Source organism: Limanda limanda, chromosome 6, assembly GCF_963576545.1.
Source record: "Limanda limanda chromosome 6, fLimLim1.1, whole genome shotgun sequence".
NCBI lineage: Eukaryota > Metazoa > Chordata > Actinopteri > Pleuronectiformes > Pleuronectidae > Limanda > Limanda limanda.
Window position 1 is genome coordinate 24,696,826 of NC_083641.1, and position 25,996 is coordinate 24,722,821.

At 41.6% G+C, this 25,996-nt stretch overlaps 1 protein-coding gene across 1 annotated transcript; it reads left to right on the top strand.

Annotated features, from left to right (window-relative positions):
• The first annotated feature begins 1,868 nt into the window (after window positions 1-1,868).
• On the top strand, window positions 1,869-24,008 carry LOC133003362 (glutamate receptor ionotropic, kainate 1). Its single transcript, XM_061073073.1, has 15 exons — window positions 1,869-2,238; window positions 10,600-10,767; window positions 10,913-11,170; window positions 12,248-12,429; window positions 12,953-13,006; window positions 13,362-13,535; window positions 14,162-14,305; window positions 18,487-18,594; window positions 19,291-19,404; window positions 19,480-19,683; window positions 19,776-19,999; window positions 20,814-20,932; window positions 21,037-21,254; window positions 22,142-22,367; window positions 23,078-24,008. The coding sequence occupies exons 1-15, from the start codon at window positions 2,154-2,156 to the stop codon at window positions 23,365-23,367; spliced, it is 2,568 nt and encodes an 855-aa protein (XP_060929056.1). The 5' UTR covers window positions 1,869-2,153; the 3' UTR covers window positions 23,368-24,008.
• The last annotated feature ends 1,988 nt before the right edge of the window (window positions 24,009-25,996 follow it).

The window sequence follows — 25,996 nt, forward strand, 5'->3', positions numbered from 1 at the left end:
ACAGTGTATTACAGCAAATAAGTTTTATTTTTTGATTAATTATTTTTTCCCCAGCAAACCCCACTTGAAGATATAATAGATGGACAGATAGATAGATATATACGTTATAGATCCCAAATATCAAGGGCATTACACATAGAGCAAAGTAGTATAACCCAGATAGGATGAATTCAAATAACTCAAAATAGAATCTAATAAACTCAAAATTTACAAATAACTGTACATATTGTGTTTTATGAGGCTAATTTGTGAGGAATTAAATAATGGTGAGATTATCCTAATCCCGCAAAACACCATCACACCCCTGGTGCTTCTCCATTGGCTGGAGAGAAGTGGTCTTGCAGCATCATCACTTATCACACCTATAGGATCAGTGCAAACAAAAGTTTTTATTCAACCCAAACCTCTCTGCGCCGAGGAATCGAGCAAAGTGGATTAAGGTAATGTGAACACATTTGATTTGAGCATCAGATTGTGCCACAGAGACAGTTTGAGGTAGTTACTCGTCGAGGGGGAGCGACACTGACCAGTTTGAAGATTAGATTTTGCGTTTCCATCAGGACTGGAGCAAAGATTTTAATCATTCCTCGGTGTACCGAAGCAAAGACGTTGTCGAGGTCGAACGTTGCCAGATTTGAAGTTAATCTTCAGGACGTATCCATGTTCACGGATCAGAGGCTTGGCTGTGCCCTCGATCCAGCGCCTGCACGGAGAGATGCTCAGATGAGTCAATTCATCCGGAGACAGACCCGGAACAGGGCAGCAGGGATTTCATAATAAAAGCATTCAAGATATGCTCTTCTATCAACCAGTAGAATAATCAAGAATGGTTATTGTTATTAATTTAGTTTATTAGATTGGGGTAATTTTGAATGAATGGAAAGTGTATAAATAACACAAGATCAGAAGACTATATAAAAACACCCTGGTAGAGTACTGGAGAGAAGCTCATTAAAGCGATGGTTCACCCAAAAAATAAAAATTCACACATCGTATAATCACCACTTTGCCAATGAAGGGATGAGAAGTGTTTAAGACCACAAAACACGTTTGGAGTTTCAGTTGTAAACAGCGTTGCAGCCAATACAATTGAAGTAAATGTGACCAATTCTTTGAACCTAACAAAAAACTGAAAATCCTCCTGTGGTGTCATCCAAGTGTCCGTAAGCCCAGACATTCAAATTGGACATTTGTCATTTACACCAAGTTTTTAGCCTAAATGTCCAAAACCTCATGGAAAAGTGTGTCTATGTTTAAAGTATTTGTACATAAGAAAATGTCTGATAGAGATGAAGGGAGCAGCAAGGACAAATTAATTGAGGAGCTATTGTGAGTAGCGGTCAAGGTTGAAAACTAAACTGGCATCAAGGCCCCTCGCTTATTAAAATCCATTTTAATAGACTTGCTTTTTTACACTTTATTCTTATTGTCACATTAAATTATTAAAAAGTGCTAAAAATATGTAATTATACATATATAAAGTTCAAAATCAGCCGTTACCACGATTAATGACAAATTATGTATAAATATAATATATGCATGTAACCAATGATACTACTTGTTTTAATTTCTACAAATTCAAAATTAATTGATGAAATAAATGAAATTTCTTATCAAAGATATCGTGGCTCGTTTCTGTTGCTGCCAACTCAGCTTTTATTGTGAAAGTGGTACCCACACATGCTGTGTTCTATTCTCGCCAGCTTGGCACCAGGGCGCAGGGTCCTCCTCCTCCTCCTCCTCCTCCTCCTCCTCCTCCTCCTCCTCCTCTTCCTCCTCCTCCTCCTCCTCCTCCTCCTCCTCCTCCTCCTCCTCCTCCTCTTCCTCCTCAGTAGCAGCCTTCAATTCAAGTGTGCACCGGGAAACAAAAAGAGAACCATGACCAGAGGGAAGTCTGAGCAGTGAAACATGGGAAGCAAACCCTCACAGGCACACCGAGGATTGTAGAAATGGGAAAACTGGAGTTCTTCTGACAGCTGCAAGTGGAGTGTCTGTGTTTTTTTTTCTTTCTCATCACTATGTGTGAGGAATGGATGTGGGTCGGATGCCAGTTCATTTTTGTGACGGATACCAGGACTGGCAATTTACCAGCATGAGTTACCGAGGGCAGAGTAACTGATATCAATGTTCTTTTGGACTCTGGAGGGAGGACCATGGCGAAAGGGAAGGGACTGCTATTTCCACTGCTGTACTTTATGGCAGAGTTTTGGCTCACTTCGCAGCAAGTCCTGAGAATTGGTGAGTGGGGAGACGTGTCAGTGCATTTGTGTGTTTGCTGTGTTTCCTGCAGACTCCCACATGTGTGCAATCACCAGGTTTAATAAACCCTGTGATCAGCAGAGCCACACTGACCCTCGTTCCCCCATTAAAATGCATAATAAACTCCCTTGTGTCTCCCATTAAAAATAGAAAAGAATCAGACTTTTGTGGCACCACCATCATTTTTTAATCTCTCAGGGTGCCTGTGAGGCGTGCATGCACTTTCTATTCCCTCTAAAGAGAACCATGTATCAATGCAGAGATTATACATGTGGATGTTGTCCGATGATATCTCTTCAGATTGTGCAGCTCGGTTGCTGTAGGTAAGTCAGCAGCTGCAGGATAACCTCTGACTCCGTGCTCCATCAACCCAAACACAACATTTAATTCATTTAAGTCAACAACAGTGAGCCACTGTGTCACTGCTGTGTGGGCTCCTCTGTGTTTATGGTGTTTTCACGTGTTTAAATGTCGTATATATGTTGAATTTTAACACTCTTCTCACTGTAGTTTACTCTCAAATCATCACTGACACGCAATCTGTGTGTATGCGTTATTCAATAATGATCTTTTGTTGAGCATCCCTGCAAAAATGTTGTCCTTTTACAGACGTTTTCCATCAGTTCTGATGTGCTGTACCTTTACACATCTCATTATGGGATTATATTACAATTTTTCTGCTCATAAAGGAAGAACTGAGGGCAGAGAGTTGCTTGTCCATGACTCTGTTTTCATCAAAATCATGTTAATCCAGTTTGGTTGGCAAACGCCAGCCTCTCTCTCCCTCTCTCTCCCCCTCTCTCTCTCCCTCTCTCTCTTTCTCCCTCTCTCTCTCTCTCTCTCTCTCTCTCTCTCTCTGTTCGTCCATGTCGACAGAGCAGGTCAGCGGCAGATGAGCGATTAAGTTGGACAACTGCTGCATCTGAGAGCATGCACTGTTGGCATGACGATGATGTCTTTGGCACGGACGCATGTGAAATGGATACGGAGCTAAAGAATGAAGAGTGGGACTTTGTTCCGTTTGGCTGCTGACAAAGTTCGGCTTATTTAGACTCGATGCATATGCATGTGGATGCATGATGAGAGTCCAGAGTTGTCTGTTGAATCAGCAAAGTGTTTGATTTCACTCTAGATTTGCAAACAACCCAAACTGAGCTTTTTTGCTCCGATGCTCCCAACTTCCCCACTTTGCTTTCTGATGTAACTCTGTAACAACCAGCCTGCAAATGAAGGCTCTCTCCTCCTCTCCCATTGGTTTCCCACTGTTCCTCTCGTGGGTTAGAAGATTGCATCACAAAAATATTTCACCGAGGCCTCGGGACGCCGCTCGGCTCGAAGCCCTGCGGCCACTGGGATTCTTTTTCCAAATTTTCCTCCACTTCTGAAGACTTGAACAAATCAGACTCGTGGCGTTGCATAACTTCAGAGGCTAATAGGCCGGCGCCACCTCACTGCGCTGACAATCCCGATCTGTGCTCTGTATTGTTAATCTTCCTCAATCATCTATCACTCTCCCAGGCTCATCTAATCTTTGTCATTCTCCCCATGACCCGCACTCATCATAATCTCTCCCATATGGTGTGTGGCTCCGTTCAATTAACATTTCTCTGTCCTGGCGAGCGTTGGCATCCGATTGTATTCACTCTTTTTTCCCCCAGTGGCTTTGGTAATAATGGTAAATCTCCTTTTCCAAGCCCTTAAACAACTAACACTAATCTTCTTTATGCGGAAAGTCTCTTTCCCCCAAATATGATACTTAGGCAGCGACCAAATCTCATCATTGGGGAGAGAACGGAGCACAGAGATGCAGGAGGTTGTCACTCGGCCTCCACTTTATTTTGCTGTTGGTCAGTTTCCTGTTTGCTCTTGCTTGCAGGTTTGATGTAGTGGTGAAATCTGATTTGATTGGCCTTGAAGATATAAATCGATGCAGATTTATCTATCTTTCGGTTTAAATGTTTTGGTGGTGGCTCATAAGCAGCCGCCCAATAAACAGAGAAACCTCAGTTTACCCACATCAAACGAAGATAGTAGACGGGGTTAGGGCCTCCTCATTCATTCACAGTCTGGCATTGGCCCAGGGTGGAGTGGTGGTGCTGGTGGTGGTGCTGGTGGAGGAGTGGGGGGGTCTCACTGGGAACCGGCCCAGGATTCAGAGAGAGGAGAGACAGCAAAACACTACGTCATTGTGTTCCTCCGCTTTAAAAGAGCGCCCTTCATGTGATAACAGCAGAGTCACAGAAAATCCACAGATGAGAATCAGGATCGTTTTCTTGATTTGTACTTTGGGTTTAGAAGCTAAATAGATCTGATTGTTTTTTCCTCTGAGCTCTGAAAGGCAGAGGAACAGAAGTCTCTAAAAAAAGCAAAGCATTGCCTCAGGGGTTTATCAGAATTTGCTTGCAGCGCGAGCAGAAGCTTTTGTTTTTGTGACCTCCCAGCATGCATCACCCCACAGCACTGTCTGGCCTATTAAAGATTAGATGGAAGCTCAGTGATCCCGAAAATTATATTGGAAAGTAATTAAGGGCAACTATGGCAATAGTTTTCGTTTGTCTTTTCTTCAGCGGTTGCGTTAAATCGTGAAGCCGTGATAAAATATATTGAAAAACAAATCCTATCTCGCAAAAGAGAGCTGGGTTTTTAAATTGCATAGATTTTATTTGTAGGTGTGAGGATTGAGTATGGATGAATTTCTGTTTTTATCATTTCAGCAGCACCTTCGAGTTCAAACTTGTAATTGCTAAAGTATGAATTATCCGAGGCAGCTCTAACTTGTGAATTTGCTTATAAATAGTTTATTGAGTGAGTGCATTGATCCCCGTGTCATCTGCAAACACAAAGTGTGAGATTCCTTCTCCCTGTTTTATCTGCATCACTTGAAAACTGATCCCATTTACAGTGTTTGTTTGTTCTACGCCATAAAATGCAGAATAGAAACATGAGTCTTGGTCCCATCCAAAGCTGGTGCTCAGGCAAGTTTGTACATACAGGATTTATGTATCTATTTACTATAAATATCGTAATCGTGTTTTAATTCTAAAACATTTCTCCCACATCAGAGTGGAGGCCTGTACCTGAGATAAGTGGGGGCATTAAAGCATCACTATGTGACCTTTACTGAGCAACAGCGCCCTCTGCAGCCACACGTTTTGATGGATTCTGTTGTGTCCGAGCAATGAAGTGGTTTTTCATATTACCCATGATCCTCAGCTTCCTGAACCAGAGGAGCATTACTCTTGAACTTGCTGGAACCCCATCATCACCATCGTTAAACCCACTTTCCACTGGTCAAAAAACGAACATCTGGCTTTTGTCTGTAATGGGAATGGATTCAATTGGCATTAAACTCCCGGGTCAAATGGCTCAGTAGACACGGTTTCTAATCGTCTCCGGCTCAGATCGGCAGCGATGGTAACACAACTCCGGGTGAACTCATTATGTTGGCAAGATGACGAGGTGAGAGAGTTGCTTGGTTTTTCTGTGTGTCTATGTAGAAAGAGAAAAACACGTATAAACGCATATTTTGGTGTAAAAGATGTATAACAGATTATTTAGATACGGTGATCAACAAGTAATAAGCCCAAAATATGCATCCTCATCACATAGTTTGTTGACCGGAGACATTTATTTAACTTTGAAAAGTTCTTGTTGGTTTGTATTCATGCCTCCACATCAAACACACATTTATATATCTGTGTAAACTAATTAATACTGGCGGATAAATCCATCGTCTATTAACATTTGTGCCTGTTTGGATCCGCCGCAGGAGCCAGAGGTGAAATATTGTATCAGCGGAACTTTATTGAAGCCGCTGGTTTAATTCCACGTATCGGAGACGACTCTGCGATTTGTTTCTTCGACTTGTCCGTCTTTTGTCTGACTGAAAGACGGAGGAAAGCGTTCAACACAGATCCGGACGTCCACGCTGACCCGGGAGATGAGACAAACTAAATTATTTTCTGGTGACGTGTGCATGTGTGAGGTCTTTTAATTGAAAATGCCTGTAGAGATAAGACCATGATTTTCCTGCCTCGGTTTTCAACCACATGAACTCATTTGAAATCAATTTTACCCAAATGAGGGGACGTAGTGTTCACTACAGACGTCTGGTTGATGGGAGTCATGACTGTGGTATTTACAGAGTCAGTTGAGATTAATTTAACTCTCTGATGCACAATAACTAAGCTAACATACCAATTACTAATTTCCTGATTTAATGGATATCCACTCCAGGTACTGCATATCAATAATGTGCATTGTTCAAAAGATTTCAGTTACTTTTTAACGATCTAAATATTTTCTATCAGCGATGTGTTGAAGCTCAACTGCAGACAAACAAGCTGTCCGGAAATCCAGAAACTCATTATACTTTAAGCAGAAAGTTCAGATCTTATATCAAGTGGAAATGAGGGGAGATGAATGTGTTTCCTCTCATTGTGAGTTGTGCCTGTCAAGCACGATTCAAAGGGGGAAAATAAATAAGTGAACAAAGCAATAAAATCGTTATTGTGTTTTTCTTCTGCTGACAATGAAAGTTATGAGCGCAAATTGTTCATCTAGGTCACATTAGATATAAAAGCCAAACCAAACACTCACTGAGATTTTGCTTCAGCTTGAGAGCTAATGAAATAACAATATTCTATCTATGACCTGTTGTAGGACTTTTAATGAGGTTACATGTATTTATCTAAACAAATTAAACAGAATGGGCTGTAATGTCATATCAACATCAAATTAAAAACCTCTGATAAAAGCTGAATTTATAAGTTCATTTCCTGTCATGTTATTTCAGCAGATGAGCTTTTCAAATCATTTTTTCTCTTATCAATGTTATCGTCATTTGCATTAGTTTTATTATTATGCACCAGGTCATTAGGACACCTGTGTGATTCGAGCTCATCCGCAGAAAAACATGTGAATCAGAAAATCATGCAGCTCTTCTTTTTTTTTGCCTCTAGCACAATTGTGTTATTTTGCAGCCGAGTGTGAGAAAAACAAAATCAGTGATTGGAAATGATGCTGTGACGCTGCCACTCGATTTATTTTTATTACTGAATCCCTAATTAGGTCCGTTCTGCTCTTTAAAAATCAAGTTTTCATATTTTAAAAACACCCTGGAGGAAAGTGACGATAAAGGTGTTATTACAGAATGTATTATTTTGCTAAATGTAGAGAGGGTTGATGTATTTTTATGCAGGATAATTTCATACTCAACGGAATTAGGGACTTTTAACAGGTTCCAGCAGCTGCTCGCTGAGGCTCGGTAACCATAATTAGGATTGGCACTTTCAAGCATGCTCTTCGTGACCAGGGAGTCCAGACAAAGCTCTCTCAGTTTGGGGTTTGAGGCGATGCTACACCAAAGAAAAAGGTCATTCACAATCAAGGTCTCGGGGGAGAGCTTTTTAAAGGCCTCTCCTGCTCCCAAATCAATCACAATTTCACAGGCAATCCTTCAAAGACCATCAGGGAGAGCAGTGACCTATCGCCATCTGTAGCCTTGGCGATGAAGCAAGGTCATTTGCAAACTATTGCGACATTGAAGTGGCGTCTTTATGACGGGAGTTCACGGTTCATGTTATTATTGATCAATATTTCAGGGAAAATGGCTGAGCTTTTGAAAAGTACAGTCCTCTCCGCCTCTCTTTGAAAAACCAAGTGAATGTGGCAAACTTGAAAACTCTCGTTAGTGTCCAGTGAGAACATGCATCTCGCCCTGAATGTATTAATTCAGAAAGTCCTATCAGCGAAGGCCCAGATGTTTTGAATGATTTGCATTTGAAAGGCTTGAGTGGACTGGACGTGCAGCGGCGTTTGTCAGCAGGAATAAAGACAGTGAATATCACACGACTCGGCCCATCCCTCTGCAGGGGGGTGACAGGCCAGTGACAAGCCAGTGACAAGCCAGTGACAATTCAGCGGCTTCTTTCCTGGCCTTAATCCTAATGTTTTTCCTGCTGCGCTTTATGTAACTGAAACATAAAAGCTATGTATGAACTGGTAATAAACGTCCATATTGCCATGAAGCCGTGGCATGCTAGACCTGTCGTCTTTCTGGAGCAGCCACGGTGGTGGATTAAGAGTTGGATGGTTTTCAGAATGATCTTCTCAACTCTGAAAAGACTCCTCCCTCTTCCTCCCTCCTCCTCCTCCTCCCCCTCCTCCCTCCTCCACTTCCTCCTCCTCCTCCTGGCACACAGTTCCAGCTGCAAAGTGATTGTGTTAAAAAAAGAAATTTATCTTGTAATTCAATTTTGACAGTGCTGTGGTTTTTGCATTTGGTGCCTTTTGAATTTGTCCAATATTTGTTCTTCATTGTCATTTTCTGAAACAGACTATTTGAAATCTTAAGCTGTAACTAAGACATTTAATAACAATATCCACTGATCTGCATCATGTGTGTCTGTCCCCTATAGCTGAAGCTACTAGTTGATCAATTGACCAGTTAATAATCAGTTTTATAGCCATTTAAGCGCTGAAACCTCTCGTTACTGTTTATCAGAGTAACTAAGACCTCACTTTCAGCTCTGGAAACTATTCATTGTCATATTTCAGATATTTTAAAAACTATGATAACAATGATTATTAGTTCCGGGTCTGAATGTAATTGTGATTCAACTTTGTTTTGGTTATGAAAAGTACTTGAAATGAAATAATGACTTCGGTGGACGGGCATGATGTAGAAATCCCTGTTGCATGCGTGATTATTAAGTAGGTTTGAGTAAATGAAAAACGATGCTCAGTCTTTATGATACAGTTTCTACATGTAAACACTGGCTCCGTGTTTATCCACGTTACTGTAGCTTTGACATGAGGGCTCTGCGATACAGCCAAAGATAAAAGATAGAAAAAAACAGATCAGCTGATATTGATAATTATCACGACAAATGTTATATCATTACTTTTTTATAATTTTGAATTTAATAACTCTGCAGATCTGAGGTGGATCAATTATGTGTTATAGCTCCTCCCTGTGATTGGAGAATGCATACACAATATATTGATATATATATTGGACTTCTGTTATATTGCTATTGATTACAATTATATTGTGATAAGAGTTGATATTGTTTTATAGCCCTGCCTGGACCTAGAGTCAAATAAGAGTCTTTAGTCGTAACAATTAACCAATACAATCCAAATAGAAAAAATACAGTATAGCTAATGTTAAAAATTATGAAAAATAAAATAATCTTACTAATAATTATGATCAATAGCTACAATTATTGCATCAATAGCAATAAAACAAACGTCAAACATATATCACTATTGCTTTTGCATTGTGCAACTACAGCCAAACAGTTTAACACACAAGTGATCTACTTCAGATACTCAATAAATAAGTAAATAATACGTGCATAAGCTAAAATGACAACAGGTATTCAGAGAGTTAAGTATAGTTGAGTGTGTATTTTAAGTCAGGATGGTGGTTTCACTGCTAGAGAGTCGCAGCAGTAACACTAAGTCCTTCAGTCCTTAACACTAAATTACATTATGATTTGGGAGCTTGTCTTTGTGATGCTATAAATCCGGAGCTGGTAGCTGCACATTCAAGTACGATTCCAACAAAGGCGACTGTTGTCCGGAGCAGCAAATTAAAAAAGATAGCAAATATGAGCAGCTGTTTATCTGCAGAGCAGGAGTGAATTACTGTTTTGACATTAAAATGACAGAAGAAGGATTTGAATGTCTGTGACGATGATGTATCACCGGGTCAGAAACTTCCCGGATGCATTAACTACGGAACTGTTATGAACTAATGTTTTTTCCAAAACTAAATCGTCCGGCACTTTTATAAAAGCTGTTCTGTCAGCGAGTGAAAATTAGGCCATGTCAATAGAACGAAGTCCGTAAAGCTTTTCTGCGAAGGAGATTAAATCCTGTCGTCTCAGCCTCGTCGTTTATTAGTGTTATGTGATGGAAGGACACAAGACAATTGGTCCAACTTATGCAACTGGACGAATTCAGACATGTTAATGGAGGTGAATGACTATAAAAAGTAAAAAACGCCTCTGGAAGAAAGTTGTGTTTTCATCCCTGTCCATTTGTTTGTTGGTTGGTTTGTTTTCTTTTTGTAAACAAGATTAAGAAAATACAACGGAACGGATTTCCACAAAGGATCAGGGAAGAGCCCGTTAAATTCTGGTTCCTCCGAAACAGACGGCGGATCGAGGAACTTTCTTTAACTTTGTGAGATCCAACAGACTCATAGATCTTGAAAAGTAAACCAGGAATATTTAGGGAACTATTATCTATCAAAGTGTGAAATTTGGTGCATCTAGATTGAATTTAAGGGGTCTAATCCTCTCTCCGTCCCTGTGTCTCCTCTTCCTACAGGCGGCATCTTCGAGACACTTGAAAACGAGCCCATAAGTGTTGAAGAGCTGGCCTTTAAATTTGCTGTGACCAACATAAACAGGAACCGGACCTTAATGCCAAACACCACGTTGACCTATGACATCCAGAGAATAAACCTATTCGACAGCTTTGAGGCCTCGAGGAGAGGTAAGCGTCACCTCATCTACCGGGGAAAACCCTGGCGTGTAGAAGAATCAATAAAAAACAGAAGATTGTTGCTGACTCCAGTGTCCGAGCTGTTGTTGGGTCATTTGTCATTTTCTCCCCATCTTGTCACTTCCTGTTCCTGCAGCCTGCGACCAGTTGGCGTTGGGCGTGGGGGCCGTGTTCGGACCCTCGCACAGCTCATCCGTCAGCGCGGTCCAGTCCATCTGTAACGCCCTGGAAGTCCCTCACATCCAGACACGATGGAAACACCCGTCAGTGGACAACCGAGACAGCTTCTTCATCAACCTCTACCCGGAGTACGCGTCCATCAGCCGCTCCGTGCTGGACATCGTGCAGTACTACAAGTGGAAGACAGTCACCGTGGTGTACGAGGACGCAACTGGTGAGTGAAGTTGAGGACCGGGGTGTTGGTCCCAGAGGGAATTTCAAATGTCAAGGCAGCAGTAAAAAATAAAAAGCACCACATCAGCATATGTGTGCTGCAGCTACACTAAAGCAAGAAAACAAGCACTTTAATGCAGCCACAAGACTACATGTTTAAAATGTGGCAACGAGCTGGCATGTATGTATACTGTACAATTAGCTGCCAGTTTATCAGGAACCCCTAGTTTTAACTAATACAGCAGCTTTGTAGTAGATTTGCAGGTTTAAGTCCAGTTCAAAACATCACATGTTTGACTGCATTATAATAGATATGAATGGAATTTGGCACTTATGGTCATTAAGAGAGATTTTGTCGAACACAGTTTTTTGTGTAGGTGACTTTGGCTGAATACAGTTACCAGAGCAACGGTGCCTAGAGATCAGAGCACATCATTTATAAGGACGAGTTTGCAGCCAAGAAAAACTCAACAACTGCTTCTCTCACGAGTTTCTGCCATCAGCACGTGAAACGACCTTGCTGTGTTTATATACTGTTTGTGTGGTTGTAGCCAACTGATGCTAGCTGCTAGTTATTTAATTAAATTGTTCTCTTTTCATTTACGGAAATGACTGTTGTATTTCATCATGTGTTTATGTTTAGTGGCCTCCAGTGGTCACTCAAAGGAACTGTTAAATTAAATTACTCAAGGTAGCGTCATTACGAACAACCTTAGACATCCTGTCAGTATTTTCAAAACAAACGGACCAATCACAATACATTAGCATTTACAAAAATACCCTGTAATGAAGTGTACTGTTGAATAGGAATTTAGAAAAAGGTTTGTATCACTGTTCAACAGATTTATCAACGATAAATACACCCAAGCCTGAGCTAAAATTTGTATTAACGCAATGATTTCTATTGAAGGTTTCACTGCCACCTAGTGGTCACAATGAAGAACTGCAGATCAAATTAACCTGTACCATTGACGAGATATGTGGAATATGTTACGGTTAAATACTTTCATTCTGCGGGTTTGTTTTGAAAAATGTGACTGTTGAGTCTCATAACTTCTTTCTTTCATTTCAATCAAAGGACTGATTCGTTTGCAAGAGTTGATCAAAGCTCCGTCCAGATACAGCATCAAGATCAAGATCCGCCAGCTGCCGACAGGAAGTAAAGACGCCCGCCCTCTGCTCAAAGAGATGAAGAAGGGGAAGGAGTTCTACGTCATATTCGACTGCTCTTACCAAACATCAGCTGATGTTCTCAAGCAGGTAAACAACAGACACATCAAACTGTACAGAGGTCAAAGGGTTTAGCTCACAAGGTCAAACCTAAAATCCAATATTCTGTCTGAAACCCACTTTTAACTTGGAAAATCCAGTTGAATTATTGCTCCATTTGCTTTCCCCCGTTTACTTCATTTCCTGCTGGTTTTATGTTTACCATGTGTAAGATTACTCAAACTCCATCCCCCTCAGAAATCCTATGTTCATTTCCAAATCCAAGCCGAGCCTATTTCCGAGCCAGACGTAAACATTCAGAAACAAACGCGGATCAAAAATAAATTGGACGCAAAACTATCCACGAGCAAATTGTCAATGTGAAAACCATGCAAACAATACATAATGAGCAAATTCAGAAAATAAATAAAATCAAATTAGATGACGAGCCCCAGGGTATAAATATACATTTGGCTGAGTGGTGTGAATGGAAGAAATATTTTTCCTGGCTGGAGCGAAAATGTGTGAATCTACAAATGAAGGACAACTCTGTTTCCTCTTTCATCTTTTTCAGATCTTGTCCATGGGGATGATGACGGAGTATTATCACTTCTTCTTCACCACGCTGGTGAGAAACCTTTCCTCTCTTTTTCCACATGAAGGTTGTTGTGTTTCAACATGTGTGCAACGAGACTTTGACTTTGTTCCTCTGTTTTCATTAAGTTTCCTTCTATCCCGTGAAAGTCCGCGTTCACCTCGAGATTCTGTTCCCAGATTAAACTCGTGCAGATGAATTCAAACATCTGTTTTATAATAAGATTGCTGGATGTCTTCAGTGTCCTTGGCATAATTCCCTGGTATTATACTGTATTTATCGTTTCACCGTTTTAATCAACTCTCCCTTTACCCTTGCTGAATAAGTCACATCCTCTTTAGGGTTCGTTTGAAAGCGTTAACTCTGCCCTTGTGTTCTTCCTCTTCAGGACCTGTTCGCCCTCGACCTGGAGCCGTACCGCTACAGCGGCGTCAACATGACGGGCTTCAGGCTGCTCAACATCGACAGCCCCCAGGTGGCCTCGGTGGTGGAGAGGTGGGCCATGGAGCGGCTCCAGTCTCCCTCCAAAGCTGAGACTGGGATGATGGAGGGGATGATGACAGTGAGTTCACCCTGACCTGTTTGTTTGTTGGTTTGTGAGCAAGATTAACCAAAAGCTTCTGGATGGAGATGGTTCACCATGGAACCTGGTGGAAGGAGTGTGGGTCAGAAGAAACCATTAAACATGTTGGATCAGGAATGGCGCCTTTTTTTTAACACTTTCGCTAATTTCTCAGAGAATAATTCATGGATCTTGATGAAACAAATAATCAGGCATATCTATGGGACTGATAAATATGAATGTGTGAATTATGGTGCACGATCTACCAATATGAGCAGCAATGCTAACGATGGCCTGCCTGATTTTGACGGTGCCTCTTCGGAGGTTGTCTCCATTCAGACAAAATGTACTATCATGTTGCTTATTTAAAAAAAGGTTAAAATGGGATATTATCACACACTTGAGTATAAAAGGCAACAACCCACCATGTATGTGTGTGTCTGATTGTGTCACATCACAAAGGTACATTGGATTAAATTGCTCTGCTCATTGTTGCTGATACAGTGGCCTGTGTGATTGCTCTCCATGCAGTTTCTTAGAGTAGCACTGTACTTTTTTTTGGGGGGGGGGGCACATGCGTATGTACATCCACAGCCCTGACGTGACGCTGGTTTGTTTCCCTCCAGACCGAAGCGGCTCTGATGTACGACGCCGTCTACATGGTGGCCTCGGCCTCGCAGCGCGCCGCCCAGCTCACCGTCAGCTCGCTGCAGTGCCACAGACACAAGCCCTGGCGCTTTGGATCACGCTTCATGAACATGCTGAAAGACGTGAGTGAGGTTTATGAATGTGTGACACCCTCCTCACCCCCTCCATCCATCCATCCTAACCCTAACCAACCCATGCATAGACTACATATATAGACACAAACACAAATGTACTTGATAGAATTTTAACAAAATTAGGAAAGATTCATCAGTTGTTACAGTTTTAAATGTAAAGCCATATTTTCCATCCATCCATCCATCCATCCATCCATCCATCCATCCATCCATCCATCCATCCATCCATCCATCCGTTTCACAGCCTGCTGCTTCTGTTTCATATGCTTGGGTGCAAGAGCAGAAACAATGGAGCTGGATCAGATGTGCTGAGTGTGTTTGTGACATATTTAAATGTGTTGGAGGTTTCTCAGATTCGTTGGTTACTGATGACAGCTGTCCACTGAGATCTGCAGCGTTATTCATAACATTATAGATCTGTACGAATATTCCATGCAAACAGTATAAGAAAGATTTTAGACAGACGTCATTGCCCCGAACGAAATACGTTTTGTTGAAATGGTGATATACTAAGTGTACTGTGTATAAATCTTAGGTTATTAAAAATGACCTAATATGAACCATTGATCTGAGAGCAGATGGAACGAGAACTGAGTGAAACAGAAACAGATTTAAAAGCAAACACTGTCACTTTCTGTTCAGGATTAAATATAGCAGTTTAATTGTAGAATTATTTTTTCTCAGGTCTTATGAGATAATGTCTAGACCACAGGCATCGAGATTTTGTTCTTGACACTTTGTGTTTCATCATATTCAGGTTAAAATAATATTAAGTGCCAAATTTCAGCTTGAATGTTAGTGTGTTGGTTCCATATGTGTGTTGTACATGGCTCTGACAGAGATATGAGAGCTGCCGGTTGGTTTGAGGACAAGTTGTTTGCATGTTGATAAAAGGAGTAAAGATAGAGAGAGTATCAGATATCAGACGTTTGGTGCCGAAATCAACAGTTTGGTCTGTACAGGAAAAATAGAAAATGGGAGAAAGAGGAGCGCAAATCTCGTGGATGATGCAAAAGGAGAAACAAATTACTGCACATCAACAGAGTCGTCCGGGATCAATCAAGTGGTGTAACCTCAGAGGATTCACCACAAGATGCAACCCCCTGGTAAACCTCAAAAACATAAAGGCCAGGTTTCAGTTTGAAAAAAACAGAGATCAGTTCTGGAACAAAAATATATGAGCTGTTGAAATAAAAAGCGACTTCTCTATCAAAAGATGCAACAAACTTTTCGGGGTGAAAAGGTGAAATATTCTTGACTGGCTTTAGTTTGTCACATTCCAAGTAACGTCAAAAGTGCAAGATGGCCGCACACGTATCCAGGGTATTTTACTTTCATCTCCCCTAAAAGTTACTTCTACATAAACCTACTGGAACATGGCCTTTAAATCCAATATCAAGTTATTTTAGTTCAACTTGAATGTGCTGCAGCTCCGAGTCATGGAGAAACTCAAACGTCACCGTCTGGGTTAGTAATAGAATCTCTGGTTAGACTGCGCTCTCTAATTAGATGTTTGTTTGACGAATGAGCTTCTCAGTTGTGAGTGGGGACAGAACACTGAAGGACACGGGCGCTGCCAGGCGAGAGCAGCACAGAGCGGAGTGGGAGTTAATGAACTTTACAGAGACGCACGGCCTCAGCAGATATTCTTCTATAATTAGACTTGCGATCAGCATTTTTTTCTGTACACAAACACACTAAAGCACCAGATATGAGATTAGTCTGTGTTCAGTCGTTCACTCTATAAATACAACATCCTCTATCCTCTTCAAGGTTGTTGCAGCTGTTTTTTTATTGATGACGTCCACTATGCAGTTTGCAAATTTAAATTCTGTTTCTCTGTTTTTGCAAAAACCACTTCACTGATTTTCTTGAAACGAGGTGGAAGGGTGAGGTTCAGGCAAAGGAAGAAGGGTGTTACTCTTGGTGGAGGTATATTCCAGTTCTCCTCCATGCAAGTTGATTAAAAACAAACAATATAGTCACAATATTTGACATTACAGGCTGATCTTCTCTAAAGCTTTCCATAAACTTTCGTTAGTTAGAGTTTGCAAACAGGCAAAACATTTAAACTGATATTGGGAGCTGGTAGAAACCATGACAACAGGTTTCTATTCATTTTAATAATTTGTATTAGTGTGAATACAATAATATAGCATTTTAAAACTAGGTATATCCAAAATATATCAAGTTCTGAACATCTTATCAATCCTTACATTTGATCAGTTATATGGAACACATTCTCCATGTTTCCACTGAAGACTTGAACAATCTGTACTGAATTTCAGCACAATAATGACAGACCAGTGAAATCAGACATTGCACAGATGCATGTGTAGTAAAAGCTTGAAGAGGGAGGTTGAAAAGGAGATTGTTTTTTCATAGTTTTTCAGTTCTCCTCTCTTATGTCAATGGACGCTCGCTGTGGTTTCACTGTGGTTTCAAGGCGGTTTCAAAGCGGTTTCTCTGCTTTGTGGAAATCTCGCTCTCATCCTCAGCATCATCTGGATTCTCCGAAATGGATGCTATCCTGAGCAGATCCATGTCCTCGCTACGTGAACAGTAATGAAACCAACACATGGTCGAGACAGAGACAGTTGTGATTGGTGAGGATTTAAAAAAGAGACTTAATGACAGGAATAAATCTGGATTTACGGGTCATGTAGGTCTCACAGATGTGTGCAATAAGACTGTGTGAAGCCGTCTAATCAAAGAGCAACTTCACTGAGCGATACCCGGTCGCTGCAACAACTCCAAATCCTGCTGGTGTCTGATTCCAACTTAAATATTGTGTTTGTGCACATGACAATAAATAAAACTACTCTTATAGTGATGTGCATTTCTCTTTGTTCCGATTCAAACCTTTAACTTGTGAATCATCGCAGAGGCACGATCGGTTTAGATTAACGTCTGTCTTCAGGTTTTATTGTTTCTTGCTTGTTGCACTTATTAATGATTCAGATTTGTTTGGGTTCCAGTGGACTGAACTGAATTAATTTCCCTGACGACCGAAGAAAGAAAGTTTCTGATTCAGGATGCAGAGAAGAGGATGAAATCTGCTTTTCTCACCTGAAATTGATTTCAAACAAAAAAGGTTTTGCCGAATATTGACTGGATTTTTTTCCCCTAATCCCATTGAAACTACTGACTGAATTATTTACCCTGAATATTAGATTTCATTGAGATCGATTATTGCAATTTCCACAGAACCTTCCCCTCTCAACTCAAAATCCATTTATTGATCCACACAGTGTGTTTCAGGCTATTTCTCTTGGTAAAATAACATCAACCGTGCACATTGCTTTTTAAAAATATTTTTACCTACTTTTTACTCAAGTAGAAAGGTAATTGTGATACTTTTACTTTGACTTGAGTAAATGTTTGTCTTTGTCTTTAAAAACATTGGAGAACTTCCCCTTCGGTCCCTTTTCAAACACAACAACAGTTTGACCCTGTTACAGCCGCTCACAGAAATCCACACCTTTCTGGTGAGAGCCTCTTTCCTCCACCAGCCAGTACTCGTGTTTGTGCAGAATACACAAGCAGCTCACAACAAGTTGTATGGATCATCAAAAGTAACCCAGTTTTCGTGTGATCATATGTTAATGAGGGACAAGCAGCGGGTTCTTGTTTACAGCGCTGAAGTCTTTTCATCAGCGCTGGATTAAATCAGGGCTCTTCTGAATGTGGAGGCAGAATCGTGAAGATGTGGCTGAACTTCACCTACTTCTGATGTGCATGAAAATCTGCAGTTTAGATGTCAAATCAGTTTTCAGGTCAACGTTATTTATTTTGTGCAAATTGGTCCTTTGGCTTCACGCTCAGTTTCCCCTGCAGGCTGAAGGAAGACTATTGATCCAAAGCTTTACCTTCTCCCCTCTCAGCGGCGTCTGTCATGTATCATAGATCTAACCTGACTCTTATTCAGCTGCAGCTCACTTCATTATCAGCTGCGTTCAAACATCCCTGAGCGCCGCTGCCCCCCCGCTGCTCTCCTCTCAGACAGAGGCCCTGCCCGTCTCCACTGAGGATTCCAACCAAAAACAAAATGTCCGTGAAGATGCAGTTAGCTTGTATCACTGCTTATTTATTGGAATTGTTTTAATTTTCTTACTCCAGACCACTGTGTGACTTTGTGGTTGTGTTATCTGCCCTCCCCCCCCCCACAGGCACAGTGGAACGGCTTGACGGGACAAATAATTATAAACAAGACGGACGGCCTGCGGAAAGAGTTCGATTTGGATGTCATCAGCCTCAAGGAGGACGGCTTGGAGAAGGTGAACTTTGTGACCCGTGACTTTAGTGTCTGAACATTCAAGTAGCGCTGAACGGAGCACAGGAAGAAAACAGACAAACACGGCCACTGCTGTTCACTGTGTGTTTCCATAGTGGCAGGAACATAATTATCTGTTATAAATAATACAATTCACAGAAACATAGAGAGATCTTGGGAATCTGTGTCCTTAAAACCTCTTGAAATGAACTTTTTGCTCTGTAGCTACTTGTATCTGTCATTATGAAAGTATCTTTATTTATCAAGATGATGCTGCTCTCGAAGCCAAACCAAATCTCTGTTGCACTTCTCAAGTTCGGGGGCTCTGTGATTAAAATGCTTTCTCTCTTATTATCTCTGCAAGACAATCGCAGGCAGCAGCCGCCTGAATAAAGTGTGGAAAAAGGTTTGTACTTTGGCTGCTCCGGCAGACTAAAGGAATAACGCCACCATTTTCAAATGTATTAAATCCTCTGTGACTTCGCCCTGTTTCTGGTTTGAAGAAATGTTCAACATTCCTTCACTGGACGTGAGAAGATATCGTGTTTTGCCTTTCCTCCCCGTTTCCTCTCCCCTGCTCTCGAGTCTACGTTTGTTCCTTCTCCTTGTTTTTGTTCCCTTCTTTGCAATATTTAACTTTATCATTTGACTGAGACTCACAGGATCATTGTGTTCACTCAGTTGTATTGTTTGTGTACAGATCGGTGTGTGGAACTCCCAAACAGGCCTTAATCTAACAGAAAGCAACAAGGACTCATCCACAAATGTCACTGACTCCATGGCCAACAGAACCCTTATCGTCACAACTATTCTGGTCAGTAAAATCATTATCAGACCGGATTTTAATCAGGCGTGTCTGGTTGAAATGAACGAACTCTGTCTTTTGCAGGAAAACCCTTACGTCATGTATAAGAAGTCGGACAAGCCGCTGTATGGGAACGACCGCTTCGAGGGCTACTGCCTGGACCTGCTCAAGGAGCTCTCCAACATCCTGGGCTTCTCCTACGAGGTGAAGCTGGTGACAGACGGCAAATACGGAGCTCAGAACGACAAGGGCGAGTGGAACGGCATGGTGCGGGAACTCATCGATCACGTGAGTAGCAACCGAACGCTTTCACCAGGAGGGGAAAAGCCATTTCGAGTGAGTGGCGGCATCGTCTGAGTGTGAATTCTGTTCTGCTCCAGGTGGCAGACCTCGCCGTGGCGCCGCTCACCATCACATATGTGAGGGAGAAGGTGATCGATTTCTCCAAACCCTTCATGACGCTGGGGATCAGCATCCTGTACCACAAACCCAACGGCACCAACCCGGGAGTGTTCTCCTTCCTCAACCCGCTCTCCCCTGATATCTGGATGTATGTGCTGCTGGCCTGCCTGGGAGTCAGCTGCGTGCTGTTTGTCATTGCCAGGTAAGAGAAAGAGTTAAATAAGTGAAACAATCGAATTTGACCCACAAATGTTCAATGTTTTGCCAAAAAGTACATGAATAAGATTGACTAAATATGCCACTTAGCAGCAAATGATCATTTACTATACTTTGAAGTTGTTCCCTGTTTCCTGAGGAGTTAACTCAGTTTCTATGTATAATAAGCTCAACACACATGCTAACAAAAAATGTGTTTAATATAGTTACAATCAAAGAAGTATTAATTAACTACAAGTTTGGTTAAACATTTTATTTTCTTCAGTGCAGTTATGAATCATCGATCAGATTTGGCTTCAACAAGGATCCATAGATTAATTGCGCGCCGGTTTGGGTCAGAAATTAAAAGACCCCAAGGATTTTTTGAGGAAAAATATTGACATCAATATTAGGTCAAAAATGTCTTATCCAGATATATTGGCCAATATATACATTAAACAGAATATGATGACTGGTATCCTTATGATGATGAAATGGAATCGAAGCTTGATATTTTACAATTTAACCATAAACTTTATCAATGAAAACAAAGCAGAAATAAAACCAAATATCTGGAACCTTAATTATAAATCTTCCCTTTTCCTTGAATTAAAGGTTTTCATATCTGTAAACCTTAAAGCTGATACTGAAATTTCTGATAGCGACTCATACCAGCCGATATTTCACATAATATCATCAAAAAGAGCCGGGAAAGAGGTTAAATGTCGGTCAGAATCATAAACTGTTGCCACGGACTTGAAAATATCTAATCGCAATAGGTTCTTTGTTTACCTCTATTAATTGTGGCTGTTCTCCTTCAGGTTCACTCCCTACGAGTGGTACAACCCCCACCCCTGCAACCCAGACTCGGACGTGGTGGAAAACAACTTCACTCTAATAAACAGTGTCTGGTTTGGAGTTGGAGCTCTGATGCAACAGGGTAGGCTTACCGTTGTTTTACCTTCCCACCTTCAACTGAGACGTTATCATCATGATTTATGTTTTTGCAGAAGTCAAAATGTGTCTGGTGTTGTCGTCCCACAGGATCTGAACTGATGCCGAAGGCCCTCTCCACCAGGATAGTGGGTGGAATCTGGTGGTTCTTCACTTTGATCATAATCTCCTCCTACACGGCCAACCTGGCTGCCTTCCTCACTGTGGAGAGGATGGACTCCCCGATCGACTCCGCCGACGACTTGGCCAAGCAAACCAAAATAGAGTATGGCGCCGTGAGAGACGGCTCCACCATGACCTTCTTCAAGGTGACCTTCTCTCCAATGTGCAGTGAGCACGGAAAGTCCCAGTACAGCAGTGAGAGGAGGGCTGCAAACCAGAAGTCTGAGTTCAGTTAGCCTGACAAGTGTCACCCTTCAGCCACCAGTCATCACAGCAGCAGGATATTTACAGTATCAATAGAATTGAGGAAGAAAGAGGAGGGTCAAAGGTTATTTTAGAAACGTCCTCATAGATGCAGCCTTTTAAAACAACCTGTGGGCAGTTTTCTCATAAAGATTTCAATGATTTATTGTTTTGCTTGCAGCACCAGTGTGATGGAAATCTAGAGATACAAGAGGCTGGAAACAACAAAGTTATCTAAGTGTATTTAATAAGGGGCTTTCTGCAGAAAGGATCAACACACCGAGAGTCCTAAGGATCTCAAAGTGAAGATGAAGATCAGTCAGATGCACAGATCTTATATAGGAGAACAAGGCTGTTTGCCTGAGCCAGTTCAGACTTGTTCTGTAGGGTAGTTTTAGACAGGAACCAAAGCACAGGAACGAATCATTTAAATACATTTCCATTGGTTTCTTTGGACAGTCAATAAGTAATGGAAAGGTCAAACAGGTACACAGAAAGGTCACACAGGTTTCAGGTCACAAACATTTAAGGTCATGGAGACCAAGACAGGCACGCAGAGTCACTCTTCAACTACCAAATAGGGCCCAACCACACTTTGCTATTTTCCACTACACCAAGTCATCCAATACACCAGTTTATTTGAACTTGGCAGATTTGCACATCCCATCGGCTGCCATGCATCCAGATGATAGCTCCAGCCAGCAGATATTTCACTTTCTGAAACATTAGGAAACATCAACGTCACCCGTTCTGTTCTAAACTCCCATAAATCCTGGTTCTGACTCAACAGAAATCAAAGATCTCAACCTATGAGAAAATGTGGGCGTTCATGAGCAGCAGGAAAAACACGGCCCTGATGAAAAACAACCGGGAGGGGATTCAGAGGGTCCTGACCACGGACTACGCTCTCCTGATGGAGTCCACCAGCATCGAGTACATCAGCCAGCGTAACTGCAACCTCACACAGATCGGAGGCCTGATAGATTCGAAGGGCTACGGCGTGGGAACCCCGATCGGTAAGAGACACGAGCAGCAAATTACACGCTAACTACGCTAATCAATAAATACTCCCAACTAGGGTTGCAAAGGGGCGGAAAGTTTCCGGTAAATTTCCGGAAACTTTCTGGAAACTTTCCAGGAGAAGTTATGCTCTGGAATTTTGAAAAAAAAAAAATATGCAAATTAAACGCTGAGCAATAAAAACATCATTCAAAACTCTATTTTAAAGATGTATGGAATGCAGCACACGGTGCACGTTGAATTTCAACCCTCCACTGTGCATTCTTCCATCACATGCACAGATAACTCCCAGCATCCTTCACTCTACAGCAGGGCTGTTGAGGCCTGCTGTAGAGTGCAGGATGCTGGGAGGTAAGTTTCGATGATATAACTGGGGAAAATATAGTAGCATGCTGATTGAGGATTGTTCATCTGTTCATCTAGCCTATTTCTATTCATTTATCCATCAATTGTAAAATATTTTTACAGAAGATTCCAATTGTTTGGCTAACTATTTATATCTCTGGCATTGCATTAGCCTTTTTTCACAAACTTTTTTCTCATCTTATTCTACAGAACAATGCCACGTGCACTATCTCATGTGTGGAGACATTTCACCCCATCCAATGTAGAAGGAATTTTGCAACCCTACTCCCAACAAAACAACAAAGTGCAGGTGGCTTATGATGGCAGAATAATGTGTTTCAATGTCTCTGGTGTGTTGCAGGCTCCCCGTACAGAGACAAGGTCACCATCGCCATCCTGCAGCTGCAGGAGGAGGGGAAGCTGCACATGATGAAGGAGAAGTGGTGGAGGGGCAACGGCTGCCCGGAGGAGGACAGCAAGGAGGCCAGCGCCCTGGGGGTGGAGAACATCGGAGGAATCTTCATCGTGCTCGCCGCCGGACTAGTGCTCTCGGTGTTTGTAGCGATCGGAGAGTTTATTTACAAATCCAGGAAGAACCTGGACATTGAGGAGGTGAGTGTGGGCCAGTGTGAATGGCACAACAAGTATTAAACCAGACTGTGAGGAACCTTCCACACGTCTGCGTTTGTTATTGTTGTCGTCAGAGGACTGCAGTGAATCACTGGGCCAGCAACAACAAATTAATTCTCACTGTTCTGAATGTGTTGAACTGCATTGTTACAATCAAAAAAAAAAACTTTTTAACGCAGATTTTAGTATTTTGAGTAGTTTTGACGTAGAGCACATGAACATTTTGTTCCCCGATTGGAAGATTTTTCATTCAAATCCTTTCTATGACGACGGATGGTTGTCGACTGCTGACATCATGACACTTGACCATCTTGGCCTTTCTGTTTTTCGAAATATAAAACAACAAAAAAAAATGTAACACTGTCGTTTTGTGTGGAAAAAAATGTCATTGTCCTGCCATGATGTTGTGGGGAAGTGGTGGTGAGTGGTATCTTTATGTTTGCAGTAGGTTTATAGCGCACAGACATAACAGCACTACTTCTTACCATGTTTGTGTGTACTTGTGTATTTCAAAGCCTCTTTTGATTTACTCGGTTGTGTCCGATTCGTTAAATGAATGACTGCTCCCTCTGAATTTCATCGAGTTGCTTATTGTGTTATACTTTGTTTTTTTTTTGTTATTTTTTTGCTTTTTATATCATGAAGTTCATGAACAAGCATGTATACGTTTTCGTCATGTTGGAATTGTTTCAGAAAGATAAAAGTTGCGTGACAACATTACACCCGTAACCCTTTATTTCTGCTTGTTTCGGTTTTGATCAATAGTTTTTCCTGATTTTATGAAACCAACATCATTTTGTAACGAATCAGTTTGTATCACAATCAATTTAAATAACATTAATGACTACGAAGAGGTCATTTATCACAAATAACATGAATTTAACACATGTCAATCACTAACTGAAGATGTTGCATGGCTTTGCTGTTAATTATGGTAAATTAAAGACATAATTGAATAATTACAAAATAGGCAAACATGGGAAAAGCTTTTACATTACAACCAGGGAACACTAGCACACATCCAATGCACGAATATGCCACAGTGTGCGACTTTGTTCCAGGGATTTTGTTTCTGCACCTCTCAGCTGAAGAAAAGACTCAAAGCTGCGTCCGACTCTCACAGCTGCAAACTCAAATCAAACACGCTGGCTCTGCATCTTTTCCTTCTTTTCCACTCGGCTCTCGACTCTGAGAAATTCAGACATTTTCTCCACGACTGGTTAAATAATCCTAATCTGACACAGCACCACTTCTCTCCCGGATCACGTCCTGAAAAGGCCCGTTACCCTGCGCCTCCACAGGGCCATGGATGCAACACAGTGAGGGGCTGTCACCACAGGAAAAAAATAAAACAAGTGTGAATGTAATCCGTCACTGTACAACCAGCTGTTTGACAATCTGACGGCTGCAGAGCCGGGTGCGAGCGGTGGCTCGGTTCGTCCCCTGGTTTCTCTCATTTCTCTGGGAGATTACAGTATTATGCTCCTCATTTATATAATCCTGTCAATGGGATACAGCCCCTCTCTCTCCCTACTACCCCCAAAATGAGGTTCATAGTGACTGCAGCATGTAATCAGTTACAGTAGCTCAACAGCTTATAAGACTTATGCTGTGTTGCAAGAAGGTCATGGACCTTATGCTGGAATTGATTATACTGTATGAGTATTGTGTCTTTCTCGAGGATTTTGACCCCTGCTGAAGAACCTCCAGCACGATGCCCACTTCATAGCTCCACATGCAGGAGGAGTGCGTGAAGGACACGGCTGCGGCCGCTGCCATCTTTATTTAACATGAGCTGCAGAAGACGAGAAGGAATCTGAAAGCTGTCAGGCTGTAATCTGGTGTTAACTGAGGTCAAAACAAATAGATCGTGCCACAGATTTTTTGGGTTCTTGCACGATTATGCAGAAAAAAAACCCGACTGGTTAAAATGCCATGAAACCTGGTGGAAGGACGGGGTGTGAGTCAGGGGAGAACCCAATAAATGTTGGTGCGGCTCCAGATCAGAGGGCGGATCCAAGAGTTTCTGTTTCTTTCTTTATGAAATTGCACCGATTTCCCAGAGAAGAATCCATGGATCTTGATAAAAAAACTCTGGCACATAAATAGAACTGATATATAGGAGTGTGTTGAATTTAAGGAGAGACAAAGAGAGACACAAACAACTAGAAAACAATTGCGGCACAAAAAGAATCATCCCTTGTAACCCTGCTGAAAAAAAGCATTTTATTAGCACATATATATTGTCTCTGATTTAGCAATTTTGCAAGCAAGCTAACTTCCAGATGTTTTAGTTTCTAATCCGCGTCCCCCCCTCCCTCGCCTCCTGTTTCCTAATCCTTGCTACCTTAGTATTGCGGAGTCTGTCTGTGAGAGGATAATGACCTGGCTCACTGGAAAAGTAGGTGAAAGGGACATAGATCAACACTTTATAAAGATAGAACCATGGATTGTGTGACATAACAGAAGAATCAAAAAGGACTGGTAATAGTATTGACAGTAATCTGAGCCAATTCTTACTGGCAATGTTCTATCTACAAAAAAAAAGTGGCAAAATGAAAAAGCTGAGACATCTTGGTCCAGATATTTTGGGGGGAGGAGAAAAAAGGAAATATAGGCTCTGACACAGAAGATATATCAAGATAGATAC